Raw genomic sequence first — 26,026 nt, 5'->3', positions numbered from 1 at the left:
CACGGCTCGAACTTACTATTCAGCCCTTTGTGAACGCATTTTGGAGCCATAATGCATTCTAGCATTTTTAAAGGAAACAACTACTTGACTGAAGCTTGGATCAACACGTGAATCACTTTGCTCTTTGTCAAGTTCATTCCTATTTGAGCCTACGATTCAATTCTTGGAATCTTTGTGCTCTAGTAAATATTTTTTAAGCCAAAGCTAAATCTTAGCATTCAAAATTATTATGCACATGCCATCACATTATATTATACATTTTTTGCACTCCAAAATACAAATAACAAAGAATATATGTTATATCAATTTTTTCCACCGTTCAACACAACTAAGGATCAAGAAATATGAATGAGGACCAATGTCGGATCATGAAGATCAACTTAAGGCAATCTTTACAGAGGAATACTTCACACCTGAACTAATGTTTCAAACTCAAGGAAAGAAGCACGAAAAGTGATAAAATTTTGACATTAACAGCCGACAATAGAAAAATTATGCTTAAAGTATTGTGACTCACAGTAAGACCTTTAACCAACAGCCTAAGAGAAGAACTCAACCAACCAACTCTCATGGGTATGGTTGTGATAAGAAGCAGTATCTTTTGTCCTTCAAAACAACAAAATAAACAACATGTTCGCATAAGCAATTTCATAATGCTAAAATTAATATACAAAGAACGAAAAAGTAAAGAACTGAGGTCTTATATACCACCCTTGACACTCAGTCAATAAGAAACTCCCAACCAACCAACCCTTAACGCTTACTTAATCTTACATCTTCACTACAGAAATATCTGTTTCCTTTGAAGATCTGACAAGTATGTCATCTACCTTGCATCCTTGCAACAATCTCTTTATTAGCTCCTCATGTGACTTGTTGCAGTTTTGCAAAATTTCTAGCCATTTATACCTTTTGGCATTAGAACACTTCCACACTTTGATGTGTTCAATGGCCACTTGACTCACAGGATTACCAGTGTTGCATTCTAACAATGTAACTGTTGAATCATCATGATTCTCAACACACAAATAAGGTCCTTCAAACAAGAAGCAGTATTTCTTAATGGGATTATTTTCTAAATCTTTATGTCTGTTTCTAACAAACAACAAATCACCAACTAATATGGAAACTTTAGCTTGTTGTTTTTGGTTGATTTGGTTTGTTTTCCTACTTCTGGCCTCAAAACTTTTTAGATGTGCCATGTGAATGTTATTATCCCATGACATTACTTCATCTTCAGTGATATTATTGAATATGCTCATGTTAGGTTCCATATTTAATCGCAGTTCTATAGGGGCATAACCTGTTTGAGATGAAATTGCATTATTTAAATAATGAAGGGCAACATTAACCTTTTCAGGCCATAGGGTATGACTATCCTGACACAAAACTCTCATTAAGCGGTTAAGCTCTGCATGATATCTCTCAACCATATTGGAGGACGGATGATATGGAGGAGTGAACACTAACATAATGCCTAAGTGTTTCATTTTATCTGCAAACTGATGAGATCTGAATTGAGGTCCATTATCGGCAATCAATTTTTCAGGAATACCCAAATGGACAAAATAACAATTGATAAGCTTTTTGATGACTGTATTTGCATTACTGTTGACAATAGGATAAGCCAACAAGTACCGACTTGCAGCATCCAACACTGTCAACAAAAATCTCTCCCGCTTAGAACCCATGACGAATGGACCTTGCAAATCCACAAAAAGGACTTTTCCAGGTTTACTGGTCAGGTGTATTTTAACTAAATGTTTTGCAGGATGTTTATTGGGCTTTGACCTGACACAAGTATCGCAATCAGCAACATATTGTTTTATATCTTTAAACATGTTTTTCCATCGGAAATTTCTATATATTTGTGCCATTGTCCGAGATGCACCGAAATGACCACTCTCATCATGAAACTTGATGAGCATATTACCAATTAAGGAGGCAGGTAAGCATATCTTTAACTTTTCTGGTCTGTGAAAATCCCTGACACATAATATGTTCTCCCTGAGACAGTACTGTTTCCGCCAATTCCTACAGCGAGAATTATCAGTATCAACATCTCCAGAGAGATAGGAAATGATCTCATCCAATTCGATATCATTTCTCTGTGCATTCACAAGTTCCTTACAGTCACACAAAGGTTGCAGCACTAATTCCAACTCGGAGTAGTTGACATGATAATGCATGTCCAACTGCCAAGGAAAAGATCGACTTAGCAAATCAGCGATTACATTTTCCTTGCCTTTGCAATATTGAACATCAAATGAATACATCTGTAACTGGATGAACCAGCGAGTGAGGCGAGCATTCCACGTGTGGGCAGTTTCCAACCACGTGAGGGCTTTATGATCTGTAATAATGACAAAATGCCTCCCTTTTAGTATAGAAGCAAATTTGTCTATAGTATATAGGATCGCCAACACCTCCATTTCAGTAGATGTATAAGATTTCTCATAATCTTTTAACAATCTGCTGACAAATCCAAGAGGCTTGAACCCTCCTTCTATGATCTGGAAACAATAACCCGCTACTCCAATAATCGAAGCATCAGTTTGAACAAAGAAATTATGTTCAAAATCGGGAAATGCAAGCATTACTTGTTCAGCAATTTTTTCCTTCAAAAGCTGAAATGCTTCAGATGCCTCTTTATTCCAACACCATTTTTGTTTAGCTTTGAGAAGCTCATACATGGGTTGGGCAAACATTGCATAATTTTTTATGTATTTACTAATCCAATTTAAGGAACCTAATATTTTTTGCAATTGTTTAATTGAGCTAGGTTCCGGTAACTCTATTATAGACTTGACAAAAACTGGATCTTTATGATACCCTTCTGGGGTAATGATGTGACCCAAAAACTTTATCTCCCTGCAGCAAAATTTACATTTCTCTATTTTAAGGGTCATGCCTGCTTTCAGTAGACAATTAAATACACTTTCAACATGTGTCAGATGAGAATCAAAGTCTTTGGATCTTATAATGATATCATCCACATACACCACTACAAAATCCTTACAATCAGCCAAAACTCTATTCATTGCATCTACAAAGACAGCGGTGCCATTCACTGAACCAAATACAACACGTTTAAATTGATACAACACGCCTTCGAATGAAAATGCTGTATATTTTCTACTTTGTTCATCCAAAGCAATTTGCCAAAAGGCATTACCCAAATCTATAGATGAGAAATAATTACAACCTTGAAACTGTACTAATAACTCATCTATTTTTACGGGATGAATTTGCATCAACTTTACATGCTTATTTATCCCTTTTAGATCAACACACATTCTTATCCCTCCACCTGGCTTAGGTACAACCAATAGAGGGGATAAGTATTCGGAGTTGGACAATTCAATCACATCCCATTCCAACATGGTGTTGATCTGTTCTCTAACTTCATCCCGGTATGCAAATGGAATAGGATAGTTTCGACCTACCACGGGTTTGTCTGTATCCAGTTCCATTGTGTGCACATAATTTTTACATAAACCTGGTTTAATGGAAAACAATTTTTTATATTTATACAATATATTTAAAAATTTCTGTTTTTCAACTACCGACAACATCTCAGTTTGATCCAACTGACCAGAAATTTTTAATATTGTTTCATCACCCACCTTATTATCCTCAGAACTTGACACAAAAGAACATTCATAATAATGATCCACATCTACAGTATTTTCCAATGGAATGAAACGGGCAAGTACATCATATTTATCATTATCACATACAAGTGCCTTCTTAGAGAAATCTAAGGTACCTTGCAATGCATATAGAACATCTAAGCCCAAGATCATATCCACCTGCAGATTCTGAACCACTAAAAATTGTACCAACAAACTTTGCAAACCGATAACAATCATAAGCCTAGTTAAACCTAAAACTTTGTTCTTTTTAGAGCCTGTAAAATCCACTAGTCTAATGTTTTTAGTACTCAATAATCTTGGCCTACTGGCTGTAGAAGAGATATTTTTCCATACCTGATAGGAAAGCAAACTAATTTCTGCTCCACTATCACATAGAGCCAAATGTTTATGATCTAGTATATTAACCCAAATTTTTGCAGTATTCGAACCATTAGGAACATTATTGATTGGTCTGTAATTTTCTTTCATGTAATTTTGATCTTCAGTTTCTAAGCCTTTTTCCCAATCCCCAACATTAACAACTGCTATGGCAGGGTTTATAGCATACCCTCTGTCACCTGCCTCAAGGCAAAGGGAATTGACTAGTTTTTTTGATTTTCAGGAACATGAGATCTTCCCTGATTTAAGTGTCCAATCTTGTTGCGCTCTTTGTCACCTATCTCAGTTGCATGAACTGACACTTCAGTCTTAAAAGTATTATGCAACCTTTTGACAGGCAACTGCATATTTCGGATGACACTCATACTATATAAAAATTGCAACAACTTGCACATGCCCGCACGATTCCAATGAATCATATCCAGACGATTTTGTATACGAGGACCAATGTACTGTTCATACAGAGTTTCATTTATCTTGTCATCATCATCATCAAAGAAAAGAGGAGCAATATTTAGCACTTTGACCTTATCCTCATCTTGAAGAGATAACAGGTGAGAATTGTACCTTTGCCATCTGACCCATTCTGGATCCCCTCTAGAATGCATAACTTTCGGAATTGGTGGTAAGGTAAGTACAATTATATTCCTTGTCTTATTTTTCATGACCTGTATCAGTCTGTTAAAGCTTTGTTTGATATCATCATCATTTCTCCGTTTCAGTAGATCATTCGTGCCAATCATTAACATTACCTGGTCTGATAACTTATTATAAGATTCCATTCTTTGTCTTAGCTGATCTATTGTTTGACCTGAAACACATAATCCAATGTGCCGTGTACCATCCTTTTCCACCTTCACAGGTTCACCTAAGATATTTTGTGAAAGTCTAAGCATCATGCTATCTCCTACTAATTGATTATTGTCAAGTATAGGAGTTAGAATGTCTGTTTCCATTGTGTTTCTATTATAGGCAAATCTATTCTTATTCGGAGGCTTTAATACATTATTAGCACCCATGTTACCTCCCCCAACATGAGTCCTCGTCAGTTTTCCGCTTGGGAAACAACACCATTAGCTACTGTGGGAATCTTATCTGTTCCGCAATTGTAGCTCTTAACTCCAAGGTTTGTTTTGTCATAGTTCCTATGAAAATTAGTTCTTGCGTAATTTGATTTGCGAGAGTATGTATTCTCTTTATCTGCACTAGATGCTTGTTCCACAGCCACTTGAGCTACTTTAGCTTTAAAGTTTCGATTTTTCACACCATATTCTGAATTGCTCATCCTAAGTGGGATGTCTCTAAGCGATTCAAAATTCTCTATGGCTTGCAATGCTCTTTGCAATGTCTCAACATTATTTACCACAAAGTGCTCTCTGATCTTAAATGGCAAAAGCGTAGCCACTTGTGCAATCAAGTGTGCTTCCTCCGCATGAGGCTGGATGGATTTGAGCAATTTATAATTCTTGTTTACAAATTTCTGTAAGTTACCATGAGCAGCTCTAGAAAATTGAGTATTCAGTATCCTAGTCAATGTGACACTCTTCCACCTAGAATTCTCATAGTGAGACAGAAAGGCCTTTTTAAAATCATGGTAAGTATTGAAGGAAGATTTATTCTGAGTGTACCAACTTTTTGCACAGTCTTTGAGTAACTTAGGTATATATTGCATGTAATCCTTTTCCTTGATATTGTAAATATCCATCATTTCCTCAACTTTCTCCAAAAATTCCGATGGCATACTGTCCATCGAGATTCCATCAAACTGCGGAAACTTGCACAATTCTTGTGGCTTTATGAAAGATTGTCGGTGCGCTAAAGAGTTGTCATATTGAGTACTAGTCGCAAAAGTTGCACTTTGAGAAGGACCATTTACATCACTCTTATTTATGTACTTATTATGATGCAAACAAGAATCACCTTTTACATAATCTTGGCGATGACCAGATGGTGTTCCTCTACGGTCATTGGTAGAATCAAATAACTTCTCTTCTGAGCCAGATGACTCTGTTTCAGTATTAGTGGCTTTATCACATACCTTAGATACATGCTTGCGCACTACATCCTCATCAACACAACTATCAGAATTATTCACTACTGTAGAAACTCTTGCACGTTTTCTCTTTGTAAGAGTTCTTCTGCCAGCTGATTCTAACCGACACTGACTAATGGGTGACAACACTTCTTTAACCAATGTTAAAACTTCTAGCTTTACACCCATTATTTGTTCCTGCAGAACCTGGTCCTGAGAGAGATCATTATTCACTAATTTGCAATCACTTGTCACAAGTCCTTGCATGGTTTGAATAAGTTCATTTGGCATATTTCCTGCTGAACCATCCTCTTCATTATGAAGCACTTTGTACTGAAATTGATCAGAATTCATCTCTTGGTTAGGTTGAATTTGTGGAGAAGAAGCACCATCACACACTGAAGGTTTAGGTAAACTTGAAAGAGAGGACAAAGTATTTGCTAAATGCTGTTTAGTTTCACACCATTCCTTTTGCATGTGTCTCATATCAACATGCAGTCGCTCTGCCAAATCTGCATGTGCTTCTTGTACAGCACCAACCTGCTTACCCAAATTTTCCATCTTTTGTTCCACAACACAGGATACTGCAGCAATATCAGTATCCACTTTCATGGATAATGCTTTTATATGAGATTCCACTTTCTCTGTTCTTATCAAACACTCCTTCTTATATTGAGCAAGATCAATTCTAATTTCTTTTAATTGAGCATCAGAAGTTTGCTGAAGAGTTGTCAGCCCAGATTTAAGCACTATCTGGCTAGCTTTCAGCTCTATCAATTGAGTATCAGTCTTTTCCTGATTAGCTTTGAGATCCTCCTGATTAGCTTTGAGATCCTCCTGATTAGCTTTGAGATCCTCCTGATTAGCTTTGAGCTCTGTTTGGCCATCTTTGATAGCATTGAGAGCAGCCATAACATCTGCCAAGCAGAAATCACCCTTTGGATCTGACATATTTAAAAGTAAAAACACCTAACCTCAGAAACCAGAACAAGAAGCAAAACAATACAAAGATTATTATAAGCTTGAACCTTTTCAACTAATCACCTGACGTCTCATAATCTTAAATATATAACGACTTTGTCAGTATAATTCAAACTCAGTATCAGCACAATAGGTAGCTATGGTGCTATGTTGAAAAGGAAATTTAAATGTACATATACTGATAACTTTATAATTATTATATTGATAAAAATAAAAAATAATAAAAAACTAGAAACAACATAAATTACAATAGCATCCAATTATGCATATGTTTACAATAACATTTATAATATATCAATGCTATACATTAAAAAAATATATCTTTGTTATCTCCTTCCAGGATAAAGCAAGTCTTTGTATCTACAATTCTGAGCTTCAATTTTGTAAATTCATCATCTGATCAGATCACCTCCAAACATAGAACATATAACTGTCACTCTATGCGACCTTCCTCCAAGCACTCATTTGAGGAACTGTAACATTTACAAGCCTGATCGTTAAGGAAGATGAAAACAGATACCTATTCACTGCTTCCAATTCAACATGGCATCTATTATACACATCAGTGTCATTTCACAACGTTCGATTCTTTATAAGATTATATCATATTCAAAGTTCATTCGAGTCATAAAAGGCTTCTATATAACTTAAACATCCAAGTTATTATAACATTTCCCAGTTTAATGCTTTAAAAGCAACAATTATTGTACAAATATATCACCATTCCATATTGCTAAATCTGTACTCATCTTTCTTACATCCTCAGATCCCCTTTTTTTCTAAAGTCACAGACAACTAGTATTAGAGCAACTAGTTCAAGCCAGATTTTTTAGTATGAGTTATCTTCAATTGTTTTTTTATTTTATATTTTTGTCCATAAGTGCTTAACAGCTTGAATGTTTGTGTAGTAAATGTACATATTTGCTCTGTTACAGCTATTTTACTATGTATATCACAATATACTTATCTAATGATTACAATTACCATTTTTTGAATGTTGATACAAAATACCAAGTATGACATCATATTATACATTGAACAATTTTAAAGAGTTGACCTTTGTATATAAACCTTGATGCCAATGCAAATGTACATAATTTCAATAAATTTAATTATAAATTTGAATGTATCATATCTTTCTTGTCTGAAAGAACACATATGATTTAAAATATTTGTTTTTTATTTTGTCAGTCAAAAATAACTGTTATGAATATGAATTCAACATATTGCACAATTTGATAATTTTGTCATTATATACAAATTGGCTTTTTAAACATCATATTTAATAAAATTAGTTTAAATAATAATTTCAGACATTTAATTGCATTATATGAATAAATTTTGAGTAATCATTTGACTAAATTATATAAATATTGCACAAGTGTGGAACTTTGGACTTAGCCTAACTATTTTCATATGTTGTTATGACAATGTATTATTTTTATTGTCATACCATTCCCAAACATCTCCCCTAACTTTGAGCACTGATTAGAAGAGCACATTTTGGTTAAGGTATGGGGGGGGGGGGCTATTCATGGAGCTGCTAAACACATAAAGGAAGATGCGAAAGGTGTAGAAAAACCCCATCATCATCTCACGATATTAAATTAATTACATAGTCATACTTCCTAGCAAGATTGCCTGGAACGTTTTAGATAGTTGCAATTTTAAATCACCTAAGCTAGAAATGTAACTACACTAAAGTTTCAGAAATAGATACAGCGCTGTGTATAGAACAATTGCCCACAATTTTTTCAAAGTATATAATCTTGCATACACGAAACTGATATTGCAATACTTTCTTGTTTTCTCCGGATAACTGTAGTACTAGACCTTTGTAGCAAGATGACATTTTTTTGGAAATAATTATATTGACACGATAGGAAGTGCCAGCCTCACTTAATGTTTCCTCTGTATGGTGTACATTGTCAGAGACATGAATGCTGCTTGTTTGTCACACGAAACACAATTCTTGATGTATGTATGTTTTCAGCCAATAAATCATGCATCTTTATTCTCAATCAAAATTTCTGCTCACGGCAGCACTGTACAAAACTGTCTATGTCTTTTGGTGAATGCATTTCCCCCACATATAATTTAACTTCTCTGGTCCGTCTTCTGTTTTCACAGATTTTTACTTTCTTGAAAGCAGACATTTTGGCTGTAATAACTAATAACAAGTATACACCTTTGTTATGACGTTCTTCTGAACACTCCCAAATGTTAACCTCATTTCCACGTACTTCACCTCGGCAACTGCAGTCTTGGAGACCAACGAGGCTCTGGCGTCTGAACCTACGGCCAGCACAATCCTCTGTAGTGTTGTTTGATTTGAGCTTATATTTTTAAGTACACTTTATGCACAGATAGGAAAATCCGGACTGGACCTACAGTTTAAAGTGGGATCCAAACCACAGGGTATCAAACTCGAGACCCCTTGATCACAAGGTGACGACGTTACACTAAGCCATCAGGTAGGCTACCTTTGAATGGTTGTATGTATGGTCTCCTGTGTATTGCTCATAGGAATATATGTTCTGAGTGCTCCAGTACAGCCTCGGTTTTTACCGTGGGTAAGGAGATTTTAGAGACACGCATGGTGATTTTTTATAGATTGTAAAGGGCTTGGCCTCATATAATATGATGGGTGAAAATAGCCTAAATGCTGACGCATATAAAATCTTAATTTCAATCAATCGATAACAGTCTTCCATGTACATCAGTAACAATTAAACAAAATTAATGGCTAGTTAATACTACAACAACAAAACAACTATTATTAATATTATTATTAATAATAATAATAACAATACTAATATAAATTATTATGATTATTATTAAATGTGATTGTATATATATATAAAAATAATATACTATTCAATAATCGGTACAAGTTACAATACGTGTAATTAAATAGGACTAAGGACACATGCTACTAGAAGAATTCAATGCACACACTACAGAATTCATTTGTTTTATATGAATTCTAAGGTAAAAACCAACAAGTGTAATATGTCAAATTAAAGATAAGCGTTTACGCTACAATGTTTGTTTGGAACATTTTCTTCTCAGATGCCTAGATTATTAATAAATTAATGATAAATATAAAATTAATAATAAAAAATACGAATGTTTTTACTAATCCGTGATTAACTACTTAACAGTTGCTCCTATTAAAAAATTGAAGATAACATTAAATATAGAAATAGGTTAAGCTTTAATTTAAAAAAAGTTTGTTGAGATCGGGCCATTGGTTTCAGAGATATAGTCAATTTTTTCAAATGTCAACATCCGCCATCTTGGATTGGTCGCCATTTCTATTTCAATCACTTTGAGATGACAATCATGGTTTCTTGGCATCCATTCATAACCATGTAACGGTGGTATAAAGGAAAATTAGTACTCCCAAATTATACCGAATTCTTGATTTTGGCCACTTGGCCCATAAACTATAAATGAATGATTATGCTCTTGCATCTAGTGAGAGAGGTACTGAGTTCAATCTCTGTTGAAAAATCCCCCCATTTGTCAATAATAAATGTGTCTATCATTAGAACAACATCAGATTATACCACAGATATAGTGAAAACTGTAACTTTGCCATTGGAATGAGCCCAATGCCTGTTGATTTTAAACCCTTGTCCAAGGAAGAACTATGCATTGCAGCTTGAAACTTAACATTATTGTATTACAGATAATATTGTAGTAGATTTTCTTGTATGTACGCATTGCTCTCTACCAGATGTGGAAACCACAGGAATATATAATATAAGTTGTTCATGTTCAAAGGATTATGCCACAGTAAGGAAAATGGCAATAAGGTGGCATGAACACGATTTGGACATTATAAATCTAAACCCAAGAACAGGTTTGTCAGCTCACATCATCGAAGAGAAGCATTTGATTAAAAAGAGAAGGGTTTTAAAAAGATTGACGGGAAACATAGAGTTGAATGTCTGGGAAGCTTCCTTCATTGCAGAAGAACACTGGAATAAATTAAATAATGAAAATGGTAACATAGATCCAGTATGGAGTTTTCTTTTTCACAAATGGAGTAAGCCACCATCTTTAAAATTTAATGTAACAAAAAACATCAAGAGACCTTGTGAAAACAATGATGACTTTGAATTACCTGATGATATTTGGGATTCATAATTTTTAATAAAAAATAATGTGATCAAATTTTTTTTATCTGAAATAAAAATAAAACAGACTGCTTCTTTTCACAGGTAAGTTGCTATATTACAACAATGTAACATTGACAACGTCCATTATATAACGGATTATTTTTGTTTAAAAAATTGATAACCATTGTTATAACTGTATCTTGAGTCAAAATGAAAATAAATGTCTGATGAATGGAGCGTGTGTTTTCCTGAAACGCCACAACGAAAAACTGTTTTCTTATGCTTGTAATAACCGTAAACTACAGGAAAAGAATATTGTAGTAGTTGAAGCTATTAATGAAATACATGGGCTGGGCAAATATGAATTATAATTTATTAGTATTTCAACAACATGTCACGGTGCATGGCAAATGTTATTGGGAACTGGGCAGGACCATCCAAAGTCATTCACCACACTTAATCAGTAGCAAAAAAGTAAGCATGTTACTATGAAAGCAGATTATAATAAAATTGACAAGAGAAGGTTGTAAACCATCTAAATATCTTTCCGATGTTAGTGTGTATAAATGATGCAATGCAGTATATAAAATGGATGAAAAATGAATTGCATAAGTGGCGATTGAGGAAGTCCATAACAGGTGAAAAGTATACTATCATTTGCGAAGCATATGACCACCTTCTTCTGAGCTCTCAAAGCATACTGCATGTGAATTTCCTCACAGATAGTCGTATAATAAATGCTGAATATTGCTCAGCACTCCTTAAGGCTGCCATCAGGAACAAGAGAAAAAGGCTTAAACGTAACTGCCATTCCTTCACAATAACACCTGTTCACATGTGATGGCTCATACTATCAAGAATGTGAAATTGAACACTCTCCTGCATCTTCCATACAGTCCAGAACTTGCTACATCTGACTTTTACCTCTTTGGCTTCCCTAAAGGAGTGGGGAAGGGATTAGCAGTAATGATAATGTGATGCAGGCTGTTCAAGAGTGGGTATGCCTGCAAGTAAAATAATAATTCTTCCTAAAAGACATCCACAACTTCCGAATTACTGATGCAAGAGCATCGCAAACCACAGAGATTACATTGAAAAGCAGAATTTTCAGTTTCAGTTGGTGGATCAGTTTTTATTCAATTTACAAATTATAATTCAAAATTGCATAAACTTTGTATAGCATACAGACTATGATGAAATTTTTTAGTTATAAAGATGAAATGCTCAAAAAAATATTAGAAATTGCAAATTATCAATTACTGATCCAATTAGAGAATGTTATCTATTACCTTTCAATGAACGCTGCAGAATTCCAATAGGGAAACGTGGAGTGGGATCCGTAGTAAGCCAAAGTCTAAAATCTGGATGAGGCTTCTCTAGTTGCTCAAGTTGTTTTTCTAGTTCTCGTAGGAAAGTAACAAGTAAATGGCAGTTCTGTAGCATCAGCCACAGTCCTCTACTAATGCATGTTTCAATGAGTGTTAATGCAGCCTTGAAGTAGAAATAAAATATTGCTGGAGTCTTTCACAACTGCTAACATTATCATGTTCATCTTATAATACTATTCAAAATAATACAGGGTTCACCCACAATTAGTCTTGTGCTTATATACAGTCACTATGCACGATACAAGCACGTGTTTTATCAGACCGAATATAAGTTAAATTTATATACTACACTGACAGCTTGGGAGGAAGGGGTTGAGCATAATGCTCCCTGAAGGCAAAGGTCCCAGGTTTGACCTCTTGACAACAGTGATTAAAACCTTATTCAACAAAAGAGTGAAAGGAAATTTTGTGGAAATTGTAAGGAAATGGATTGATTTGGTGTTTTAAGTCCACTTTATGCACAGTAAGGCTAATCGGGACTGGACCTACAGTTTAAACATCCAAACCACTATGTGTCTCCACTGGGAATCGAACCCGGGACCGCTTGATTACAAGGCAACGACGCTACCACTATGCCATCGGGGAGGCCGGGAAATTGTAAGGAAATGTTCAGTTTGAACCTGGTGGTGGCGGTGGCGGCGGCGGCGATATCATCTTTATTCGGCAGGAGAGGTTCAGCATATGCTGTTCTCCCACCTAACCTTTGTCAGGATACAGTTTACCATTTACATATATTTTCTACCAACAGTATAAACATAAAATTATGAAATAAAAAATAAAAGAAAATAAAAATACAAAAGAAAAACAAAGAACAACAAGCAAAACAATAATACGCAATTCAACAATTAAACAAACCACCTCTAAACATTACTACACAACTGCTATATTGAAATACAGGATCTTTTGTTGTAGCAATAACACACATCTGACATGGTGGTCACATGTGAAAGAAGAGGGATTGTGGGTGGGCTGCGTTTCCAAGAATAAAACCTGTCTTGCACATGTTTCAGTAATTCCGAATGTTTAAAAACCTGCCTGGATTGTCGCAAGGAAAAGTTCTCTCCCTGTGGTATTTTTCTAAAACTTTAAACACTTATTTGCTTTGGTTTCTGAACTAGTATTAATCCAATGTGCCAGAATTTCTGGGGAAGGGGATTTGACCATAAAACCCCTTTAAATGCAGTCACGAAATATAATGGTATATGAATGTGTTAAAAAGTTATTTGATATCATCATTTCACAGAAATATCAATGGTTCTTTATTAATGGTTACAATTCATTAGGGCATGAAAATAAATAAACTTGAATTGGATATGATAGAATCACAAACTGCTAAACACCAAACAGGAAATTTAAAATTGAACATTGGTCAACTTGAAGCCAAAAACCAAAAAACTTCCTGGCTGGGTGTTATCAACCTGCTAAATTTTCATCTGTCCAAACGTCTTGTACCAACATACTTATTATAATGTAAATAAATGTACTAAATGCTAAGCTTAAGTGTTTTACTTTTAGTTTTGGCACATATATTTCTCTATATTATTATCATTGTTCATTTTCTTTTTAATTAATTAAATTAATTTAATTGGTTGAAAGACCAGTTAACAAGATTGAAATGCACCTGCTCAAATAAAGACTTTTCTATTCTAATTCTGCTGTCCTGTACCTAATATTTATTCACCATATTTAATCTGAAGAGCATGATTCTAAAGCAAAGTATTATCAATAATAGCTCAGATAATGGAAGTTACAACAATTTTCTTAGACAGATAGCACACAAGTTTGCGGCAAGCTTACGATAGCTTCCTTGTAGCTTGTCAGAACAAGCTTGATATGGCAAGCTGGACGCAAGTTTGAAGTATGTGGTACTTAGCGTGGGTGGATACATTTTTTTCGAAATATTAACAATAGACACACCCATTAATATAAGAATAGATATACTAATTAAACATAAACAATAGTGACAAAATGAAATAAAACCAAAATACAGTGTAATAAAGTGAAATATGAACGTTTATGTTTCCTGTAGCTGCTGCTAGATGTGTAAAAAATGTGCCAAAAATGTGTAAAGGAAACTTAAGTTTTTGTAACACAAATAATGATATGTTTGATTGTAAATATAGTGATAAATTGTGTTTTAACACTCTTTGAAAGATGTGTGAACGTTAAGCCACAATGGTGAGAAGAAAATTAAGTGCAGTGAATAAAAGTGCATCTCCCATCACCAACAATTTTGATTCATGACTAGATAAACAAGGAGCTATGTGTGGCAAAGAAAAACTGACACACTTACTCAGGAATCGGTTAGTTCATATGAACTTTCCAGCCTGGTCATTACCAGGAGATCGGTTAGTTCATTGAATTGAACTATCCAGCATGAGTACTGCCTATTTTAGGGAGTAGGAAAATTTCTTAAAAAAACAACAACAAAAAACCCACATAACAAACATTGGTGGCTGACTGTTGCATATCCCCCAATTGCTTTTTATTTTTCTGTACGATGTGCATTATAGCCACATTCATGCTATCAATAAAGAGAAAAATCATATTAGCTTAAAGGTGCAAGTCAGAATGTGGCATTCTGTAAGCTTACAGCTAGTTATGGCAAGCTTGATGCATGCTTGCCTTCTTAAGTTTGCTGCAACTTCCACTTGTGGTAACTAGATTGCTGGATGCAAGCTTTCATCCAGCTAACAGCTTGAAGTAGCAAGCTTGCTGCAAGCTACTTAGCTTGCCATGGCAAGCTTGCTTCATGCTTCCAGTAAGCTGTCTGTGCTATCTGTAAATTGATACTTCCTTGCCTAGGAGGGCGTAAGACACCCAAATGTCAAAACACTCTGGTAACTGCTTTTTGAAGGCTTTTGGTTTAGTTTGATTTGAGTTGTAAGTCCATCTTTATGCGCAGAAGGCTAATCAGGATTGGACCAACAGTTTAAATTCAGATCCGAACCACTATGTGCCTCCACAGGGTATCCTAACCGGGACCCCTTGATTGCAAGGTGATGTTACCCCTAGGCCATTGAGGAGGTCCGCTTTTGCAGGGAAACAAGGCTGCGGCCAGTATAATCCTCTGTAGGGCTGTGTGTGTGTGTGTACTGTTCTGTGTTTTGTCCATATATGTGCTGTGTGCCCATTTACAGCCTCAGCTTTTAACCTATGTAAGAATATTTTAGTCCTCAGAGACGTTTTTATTTTAGTTATGGTAAGCGGCTGACCCTCGTACAATGTGACGGGTGCAAAAAGCCTAAGTGCTGATGAACCCACGATTTACAATTCAATCAATAAATCGTTGCCTAGGAAAAACTGCTTCATATCACATAGGTTTAGGAATGAAATGAGTTATTTATCTCTCCAATTTTAGTGTTCCTACAATTAACTTGGGGTCATTTCGTGAATCAACTTCTCTCTCACGTATTTAGGGCTGAGCCAATACAACATTGAACTGATATTTATTCCAATGGCAATACCCTTACCCAGTGGCGGTGATTGGGTTTCAAAACGAGGGGGGGGGGAAAGACAGTATATTTCCCTTTGTAGATAGGGTTTAGCATAGTGCAGGGGCATAAGTGTTGAAAAGTGGGGTGGGGGCAACTGCACCCCCTAATCACCGCCACTGCCCTTAAACAGCAATTGATTTTGTAATGTTTAAAAAGTTATAAAAAATAAATTTAACTATATAAATGTCTATACAATCTGTATGTCCCATTTTTTTTATTTTAGAAATCTGGCAGCCCTAACTCCATCTATAACCAGACTGAGCAAGGAATTTGAAATCTTGAATGCGCTGGGTACTTGACACAATGAAAGATTGATTTTTATTCCTAAGAAAGAATATGGTCTCTTTATGTTTCTATTTTCTCATATCTATGTCTATAGTCTTATACCACCCAACATATTTTCACTCTTCACTACTTATTTACTCATATTACCTTTTCTTGCCCTTGACCGAGAGACAGGTACTTGAATTTAAGGCCTCCACAATCATATCTGTCTGCAAGTTTCATCAGATCATTTGTAGGATCAGATCCTGGGCTCAATATAAATACAACAGGAATAGTAGGACTTGCTTGATCATAAATAACTTCAAAACTAGAAATAAAAATTAAACGTTACAATGCTTTTGAAATGTTTCTGTAGGAATTATACTGAAGAAAATAATTGTACATAGACAATAATTAATAACCTTAGCATGACTTTTTCACACACAATATCTATTAAATCAATATAGCACTGAAGTATCTGTGTAGTACACACAAGATGAAAATTAAACTCACTATTCTTTTGGCTTGTTTGAGTGTTATTGTGCAAATACTGTAAAATTTTTGAAACTATTGTTATCGTTACTATTATTAAAAATTAAATTTCATTCTTCTTACCAGACTTTCAATTTACTGGAAAGAGATATACAGGAGAAATAATTTTGTAAAGAATACTTTTATATCAAATTAGTTGTAATGATCAGTTGTATTAAATTTCTATACTTTCAATGAAGACAATATGCAAATAAATATATTTTTACAACTGGTTTAGTGCATGCAAGAAGTATTAACTTTTAATGGTCTATATGGTACATCCTTAGGCATTCTGAGTGTTTCCATCTATGAGAAATTTTAAGTAATTTTTGAGAATGAAAAGGATGGAATTACTCAGTGGCTTGCAAATACACAGTTGATACCTTGACATTACAAATCTTAAAGGAATCACACAGCTGGTGGCAAATCAAGTGATCTCGTTGTCAATGATGAAGTAGTGCAGCCATGTACAAATAATTATTTTTGATTGATTGATTACACTGCAACTGAAATACTCACTTAATGACTGGGGGAGTGATGAACCTTTCTCCCATTGCAGCTATCACATAATTGCTAATAGCACAGTAGACTCGATCCACCCTGAAGCAGCGAAGTAACATCAACTTCTGGAATTCTGTAACTTTTCGTGCGTAGCCTTGGGGAAACTCAGCCTCCTCTGGTGCATCTAGATCAAACCACTGGAATCCAGAATCATGATTCATAAAATGAACACACTTGTCAAGTTTCTAATAACATGAATATCTTTTTACTACAGATTTTCGCATTTAAGAATATTGGGAGCAATTAATATTAGGGCTGAGTCGATACCACTTACAACTGATCATATTTATTTATTGTTTATTCACTTGCTTTATTTTACTTAGCTTTTTGTGCTACTTTTGGCTAATTTGCGAAGATGGGGATGAGTGATGATATGGTGAAATTAATGAATGGACACTCACAAACATCCATGCCCAGGTCAGGATTCGAACCCAGGACACCTGGCATCGTAGTATGATGTGCTAACCACTCCACAACTCATCGTATGAGATCCAGAACTCCAAAAATGTGATTGATTGATTTACAATTTTTGGGTGTGTCGGCACGTACGGCCATTTTGCACTCTTCAGTATATATGGGAAAATTCCTGCCTGAGAGTTAAAAAAGGGGTGCAAGAAGCCCCTTGGGAAAAATTAAAAGTGCAAGGTTGTAAACAGGCCTGCACACAACAAACACAGCACATTAAAAATGTGAGAATACACTAAAAATTGCCTCACAGACAGTGCAAAAAAACAGCTCTTCTCAAAAAGCTAATTGTGATTTTCAGTTTTGTTTAACATATCCTTCCTGAAGAGCTCTATTTGGAGGCAACTGACATATCCCCACTTCTAATACTTAGCAGTAAGGTTGAGTCACGTGACACTATTTCCTCTCTCCTGTAAATTTGATAAATTGGAGTTACATCCCTCTGGTTCTCACTGTTACCAATACCACTTCTGTATCTCCGATTCCCACTGATACTTGGAACTTGTAGGAATTCCAAGTAGTTTATAATACAGAGTGAAGCAAAAGTCTGTATACATACATGATATTACCCACACCACATAGCAGACATCTTACACAGCTGGGAGTGTAAAATTGAGGCATCCATTCAAGCAAATGTTGTGCATATTGAACATGTATTTTAACTATAACCATTACATATCAATCATATGTATGTTTGTATGCATATACAGGGTGAGGCAGTCAAACGGGAAGATTTAAAAAATTCACAAAAAATAGAGAGCAAATATTACTTAACTACAAACTAAAGGTTAAAAGATTAAAAATCAGTAACTTACATGTGTGAGCATGAGATTTATCAAAGTACGTTTCGAAGGTTAACTACCTCCTTCTTCAGGTTGAAACGATGTTTTCAGACACCTGACATGGTGCCTCGTCGAGAAAGTGATGGTTGAGGATTTAGGTTAAAAAGGTATAGGAAGGACACTTTCTAAAAAAGAATGTAAAATACACATACTAAAACCGCGCAATACTCTATAAAAACAAAAGAACGTTCAAAGCTGATGACGGCGAACTGCCGATCTGTGCTCGGGGTAGGCGAATGAACGGTGTTAGCTCATACCTGGAGAAGGAAAACTCCTCCCCCCAAGTCTTTCCTCAACTGGGGCTTGTGAGTCACCAATCCAAGGTGAATTCAACTTCCACCTCGGCGGCTTTCCTAACCTCAGGGGTGACATGGAAGCCCATCTCGTCTCTACTCCCGGCAGCTTTATCCCATTTTTTAAAAAAGTTTATCCAGTCGTCTTCCAAATTCCCATCATCCCTATTGAGTTTATTCCTATTATCCGCACATATATAGGCTGCCTCATACACATTCCTGTCCAATTTATTGTTAATCTTCCTAATGACTTCTCTTTTGGCGATCTTATGCCGGTTAACTAATATGTGTTCAGATAATCCTGTCTTGGGTATACCCTCCTTTACATCTTTATCATGCTCGCCCCACCTAATTTGCATACTGCTCCCGGTCTGTCCCACATATTCCTTTCCGCATTCACATACTATCCTGTACACTCCCTTTTGCTCTTCAGGGTTATTGCGCCTATCTCCCCTCCCTTTCTTATAAGACGTGAAGTGTTTTTCAATGCTCCGAGGTGCTCTCACCCCACATTTTATCCCGTATCCCCTTACGGATTTTTCAATTTTCTCAGAAACACCCTTAAAATATGGAATCCCGACAAAATACGTGTTCTTTTCACCGTTTCCTACCTCCGTTTTATCTTCATCTTTATCGTTTTGCGATATTTCTTGTCTAACAATCTTTTTTGCTTTCCTAGCTACTTTTTCCATGTCCCGGATAGTATACCCATTCTTTATACCCACCTTCTTTATCCATTCTTCTTCTTTTTCTTTCTCTTTTCCGTCATTGCACAGTCTTTCGGCGCGAATGAAAAAGTTAAGAAAAACATTTAATTTAGTTCTATTCGAATGTTGGGATCTCTTATGGAGGTACAGCTCGCCAGCCAACGGTTTATGAAAGACCCCAGGTTACAATCTGTTGTCTGGTTTTAGTAAGGCACAAGTCCAGAAAGTGAATCTTTCCGTTGGCCAGATCTTCTCTGGTAAAACCAATTCTGGGATCTTGCTTACCCAATTGGTTGAAAATGCTATCAAGTTTGGTTTCATTCCCTATGATGAGGATGTCATCCACGTATCTCCCATAATATTTTACCCCTTCCCCCACATGCTCCATGGCGGCTTTTTCGACATAGTGCATGAAGATGTTGGCCACGAGGCCGGAAATGGGGTTACCCATGGCCAACCCTTCTTTTTGTCGGAAGATTTTATCGTTAACGTAGAGGTAATTGTACCCCGTAATGAGAAAAAACCACCGGACATATTCCCAGGCGACCAAGATTTCAACATTTTGGTCTATTAACCATCTATACAAGCAATCCCCGGCTTTGTCCCGGGGGACACTCGGATACAGATTAATAACATCGAAACTACAGATTGCGTCTCGTTCTTCTATGGTAAGTTTCTCAATGGTTTCTTTGACCATAAGGAGGTAGTTAACCTTCAAAACGTAGTTTGTTAAATCTCATGCTCACACACGTAAGTTACTGATTTTTAATCTTTTAACCTTTAGTTTGTATTTAATTGTGAGCAATCAGCACATTATCAGTATTTTAAATATTAGTTATTTTTTGAACATGAATGTACTGTACATGAGTTTTAAATATAGAATTTGAAGCCAAAATTTAGTCCAATTTTTATTATTTATTCACCACTACCTAACATCAGAGTAATATTACACTGAATTAAATGCTATTCTAAATTTTATTTCTAATTTTAATAGTCTGACATTTACAAAACAATTACATAGTACTTAGTCTATACTCACGTCTTTCCACTCATCCACGTGTTCTCTGATATCATCAGCAAAACTCCCAAAAGCCTCAGGAAAGTCTGTTGTTATCTGAAGAATATCCTGCCAATTCTGAAAATATTCCAAGATATTCACTCAGCCTTATCTTTGTACTTGTATACTTTAATTAACACCATCACACACACACTACAAAAGTTGTCTTAAATTGTTTCATGTGGCCTAAGGTATTATTCTGCACCACTTGGCATACTGAAGCACAGTAAAACCTCGTTAATCTGGACTAATGGGGGGATAAGTTGACCGGTTTAACGAAAGTCCGGATTAACTGAAATAACCTAAAAGAACAGTAGAAAGTGCATTAAAACTCTGTTTATAGCAACAAAACACATTTATTATGGTGTATTTAAAGGGCGTAGGCCTAAATACACTATACAGTACAGTACAAAGTCTGCGGGAAACAGAATTTCATCAGTGTTTGACTGCCTTTTCTTTGGAAAGTTCTCTTGTTGACTTCTAGCCACGTATAAAACCTCGCATTCTGCTGCTTTTTTTTTTTTTTTTTTTTTGCCTGTCCGGATTAAGCGAAGTCCCGCTTATCGAGGTTCAGATTAATGAGGTCTTACTGTAAAATACTTAATAATGTTACAATATTGAAGGCCTGGACTAAAATACCAATATAAGATTTTCTCATAATGACCTTCTCCTGATACGATATTCAATAGCGACATACTGCTACAACCTGAATGGCATACTCATTTCTACAATGAATGTGACTGGTGACTGGATTTCTCTTGCTCGATTGATTGATTTGCTCCATTTTACTTTGCTTTTCTGCCACTTTCGACTAATCGCGAAGATGAGTGACAATATGAAATTGATGAAGGGATGCTCACAAAGAACATCTATGCCCAGGCTGGGATTCGAACCCAACACCTAGTGCGCTGTGCTAACCACTGCACCATGAAGGTCGACTACTGGATTTTGCATTTACAAAATTAGCACATACAAATTACAGTAGAATTCTGATTTTATATTCCTAAATTTCTTACATTTTCCTTGATTTATATATTTTTTCCTGCATTATACAAGTTCTTCAGACACAGTTTCCTGGAAAAAGTACATGTAAGGTTCCAGTGAATTCTTATATGGGCCATTCCATATTATTTTGACCAATTTTTAATTAATTTGTTGCCTCACCATTTTTAAAATGATTAAAATTTTAATCACTTATTTCTACATCTTTCAAGTGTTCAAAACTGACATTGAAATTTTATTTCAGGCTTGCATTTGGATCTGGCAGCCACTTTCAATCAGCGGCATGCGGCGATTCAGTGTTTTCAGACCTTTGCAAAAATCGCTGTAACTTCTGTAATGATTCAAAAAACATTTTCTTAAAAAAATGAGCATTCTTGCAGATTAGTAGTTTCCATGCTATACTACAATAAACCAGATAATTTTTTTCATAATTTCTCATTTTTCGGGCACAAAGTAACCATGAAGAGGGGCTAAATGCCCTAACCATATTTCTTATGTTTAGTGTACCGTGCCAGGTAAGTTCAAAAATTGTTAAATATATTAGAATTAGAAATTCTTTATTCATGGGCGAAGTTCTAGTACACTAAAACAAACAGAATACAATTACTACTATAACATAAGAATTCCATTACATTTTCACTTCTAACATATATGACATGCCTGGGCCCCCTTTTTTTCTATAAGCTCCAAAAAATTTAACATTTTCAAAAATTCAAAAGTTTGACATTCTGTATTTCCAACTGGAGGATGGCTGGCCCTCATGGCAGAGTGATTAGTGCATTATGCTACAATGCCAGGGGTCCTGGGTTCAAGTCCCAGCCTAGGCATGGATGTTTGTGAATGCCCATTCATCAATTTCATATCATTACTCATCCCCATCTTCGCAAAATTAGCCAAAAGTGGCACAAAAGTGAAGTAAAATAAACCAAATCAATCAATCAACCAAATGGGGGACGGAGGAAAAATCTGAAATTTGCATTACAGTGAGAACTCTTTAGGCTCAACATAATATTAATAACTCAACAGAGGTCAGCATGATTCCAATTCCAATGTATTTCCTTATTATCTACAGCTCTGTAATATTAAATTCTGGTGAAGGTGTTTTTCCGAATAAAGCATTTGTTTTATTTTCTCTTACAATTTGATTTTATTTATCAATGAGGAAAACTCATGCTTCTGTACATTTTTATACAGGGTGTATCAGAATTCCCTTACCACCCCTTGTAAAATCTGCAGTGATGTATTTTCATGGAATTTGATATGAGCGATACATAATAGGCCTAGGGGGACACCTTTTGTAGTATGTCACAAGGACGGCCGCCATATTGGTTCCGCCATTTTGAATTCAACTTTTTTATTTAAAATGATAGGTGGGTCATGTGATACATGACAATAGGCTAGAATTTAGTCAGGATGTCAAATCTGAAATCAGATTTCATGTTACTTCATTTGGTGAAAAGTTATTGGCAACTGAAAGTGATGCTTGCCTGTTACAGAATGTGCTCCACATGTTGTCCGTGTTGGGCAATGCATGTGTGCAGACACTTCTACCAATGTCTGTAGACACCGAGCAAGGTGTCTGGTGAAATTTGCTCAAAGGCAGCCATAATATGTTGTTTCAGATGACGAAGATCACGAATTTTCACACCATACACCATAGCCTTAATGTGTCCCCAAAGGTAGAAGTCCATTGGCATTAGGTCTGGTGATCGGGCAGGCCATTCAATGGGCCCACGTCGACCAATCCATGCTCCAGGAAATTTTTCATCCAGGTACTGACACACCTGGATGCCATAATGGGAAGGCACACCATCTTGTTGATAAAACCTGGAAAATGTACCATCTTCCAACATCAGAGCTCACAGTATCTGTTCCTGTAGCATTCCCAGGTATCGTTCCGTTCCAGGGTTGTCAGGAGACCAATAGTGCATGTTTTGCCTATTCACCTCCCCATTTATGTAGAAGTTCGCTTCATCGGAATGGAGTGTCTGCATAGTGACGTTTGGATTTAGCCGTACTTGTGCGATAGCTCACTCGCAAAACTGCACGCGGCAATCTGGATCGTCCTCGGAGAGGTGTTGCTGCATTTGCACCTTATATGGATGCTACTTGTGCCTCTGTAGCACCCGGTACACTGAACTGTGACTCATAGCACATTGTATTCCTATACGATGTGTGCTTCGCTGCGGTGACGTCGAGAAGCAGGCCAACACTGCCGTAGCTTGTGTTTCATCCATGACTGTCTGCGGTCGTCCACTACACGGTCTGTCCAATACCATGCCGTCTCCTCAAATTTGGTTAATAACTGTGCCACTGCAACATGTGACACAGGGTGACGTTGTGGGTGACGCAGGTTGAAATCGGCAGCCACTGCACAGGCACGTCTCCCACCCCACAGTTTGACGATCTGGATGTGTTCCTCAGTTGTTAACGGCATGGATCAGCGCCTGCAACAAACAGGTAACCATCACTTTCAGTTGCCAATAACTTTTCACCAAATGAAGTTACACGAAATCTGATTTCAGATTTGACATCCTGACGAAATTCTAGCCTATTGTCATGTATCACATGACCCACCTATCATTTTAAATAAAAAAGTTGTCCCCCTAGGCCTATTATGTATTGCCCACATCAAATTCCATGAAAATACATCACTGCGGATTTTACAAGGGGTGGTAAGGGACTTCTGATACACCCTGTACATACTTTGCCAGAGGAAAATATAATATATGTAGACACTGCTTACCTGAGTAGTTAACCAGGGAACAGGGTACTCAGTATCTTCATCTCCCAGTGAAATGCTGCCTTTGATGAAGAAATTCAATTCATCTTGAGACACGTGTCCCTCGCTCTGTTGTAATTTTACAGTTATTTGAAATGAAAACAATAACTTGTGCCTCTCAAAAAACCCTGTTGGTAGAAATTATTCATTGTTAAAAAGCATCCACTTTATTCAATACATTACACTCGAGCATGAGCACTTAATAAAAATAAGTATCTCAAATAATATTAAGTACATCAGTTTTTCACACACTTTAACTGTAATAAATGACACTTGTTTTCTGAATTCAATAATCTTTTCCACTCATCACATTTTCTTAATTGTGTCCTTATCAGCTCTTTGCAGAATTAAATCTGCCACTGTTGAGGTTCAAGCCGTGCACTAAAAACTCATATCAGGTTGAGTTGTAGAGAAGGCTCCCACAGCCTTACCTTTGCCATGAAAAATAAAGCGAAATAAAATAAATAAATAAAGCTGTCCCCTTTCAACAGTCATCTGGGCAATGGATGGGACAAACTTCAACCGAATACTCTCCAGAAGTGTCAAGCATTAACACATGATGACTCAGCAGGTTTTTGGAGCATTATGTTGACCAGAAGATTGTTTCATCTTTCAGGAAATGTAAATACAGGGCTACTATAAATGATTCATTTGATTTCAAAAGACTGTATTTTCCAAAGTATTGCACATACAGATATGAATGACACATGAAAATAACTGGAAACTCATAAGTTTTCCTCACATTCTACACATGTTCTGTGTGTGCCCCTCTGGCCACGCGACACACATCCAAGCGGTAGTCGAGTTCCACCCATACATTCTGTAGCAATCCCCTGTGAATGGTCATCAGAAAAGCATTGATGCGTTCCCCGAGTTCTACCAGTGTTCTTGGCAGTGGGGGTACGTAAACAAATGCTCTATTTACATGGTGGTTATTTCTCTACTCTCTTCTGTATGCACGCTGCACTGCAATAACAGATGAACATCTTGCATATTCCAACACACAAAAGCTCTTTTCATGGTTTGTCACCGTTTTGTACAGGCACTGCACTCGTACTGCCAACTGGTGTGTCACGATGCAAACTTTGTAAGTTTACAGTTATTTTCATGTATCATTCATACCTGTATGTGCAATACTTTGGAAAATACTATGTTTTGAAATTGAATTAATCATTTATAGTAGCCCTGTAATATAATAACAACTCATGGTGTAACAACCGATTCAGGGTCCGGTCCTACCTACCGACTGCTGGTCTCACTCCCACCTGATTCTACTCACTCACTCACTCACTCACCCAAGGTGGGAGATCATCTAACCAGTTACAGGGTGATGTGTGGTCAGCACAACAAACCTCTAGTCGTTGGTGAGGGTTCTCATGACCGGGTTACGCTACTCATTCGTAACTTCTCAATTTTCTCATGATGGTGGGTAGCCATCCCATACACAGGCGGAAATCTCAGGA

General features: G+C 36.3%; 1 protein-coding gene across 2 annotated transcripts in view; it reads right to left on the bottom strand.

The window, feature by feature from the left end:
* Positions 1–26,026, bottom strand: part of Dhc98D (Dynein heavy chain at 89D) — a 519,777-nt gene that overhangs the window by 54,379 nt on the left and 439,372 nt on the right. For both annotated transcript variants that reach the window (XM_083131330.1, XM_083131320.1), the window contains 5 exons: positions 24,528–24,691; positions 20,762–20,857; positions 17,374–17,552; positions 16,492–16,651; positions 12,464–12,665 (listed from right to left, as the gene is read on the bottom strand). In XM_083131330.1, coding sequence (XP_082987456.1) covers positions 12,464–12,665; positions 16,492–16,651; positions 17,374–17,552; positions 20,762–20,857; positions 24,528–24,691 — 801 coding nt within the window. The remainder of the gene's footprint in view (positions 1–12,463; positions 12,666–16,491; positions 16,652–17,373; positions 17,553–20,761; positions 20,858–24,527; positions 24,692–26,026) is intronic.

The sequence above is a fragment of the Lepisma saccharinum genome, chromosome 1 (assembly GCF_977018435.1).
Source record: "Lepisma saccharinum chromosome 1, izLepSacc3.1, whole genome shotgun sequence".
Lineage (NCBI taxonomy): Eukaryota > Metazoa > Arthropoda > Insecta > Zygentoma > Lepismatidae > Lepisma > Lepisma saccharinum.
The sequence above is the reverse complement of the archived record's forward strand: the minus strand, read 5'-3'. Positions and strand labels throughout refer to the sequence as shown.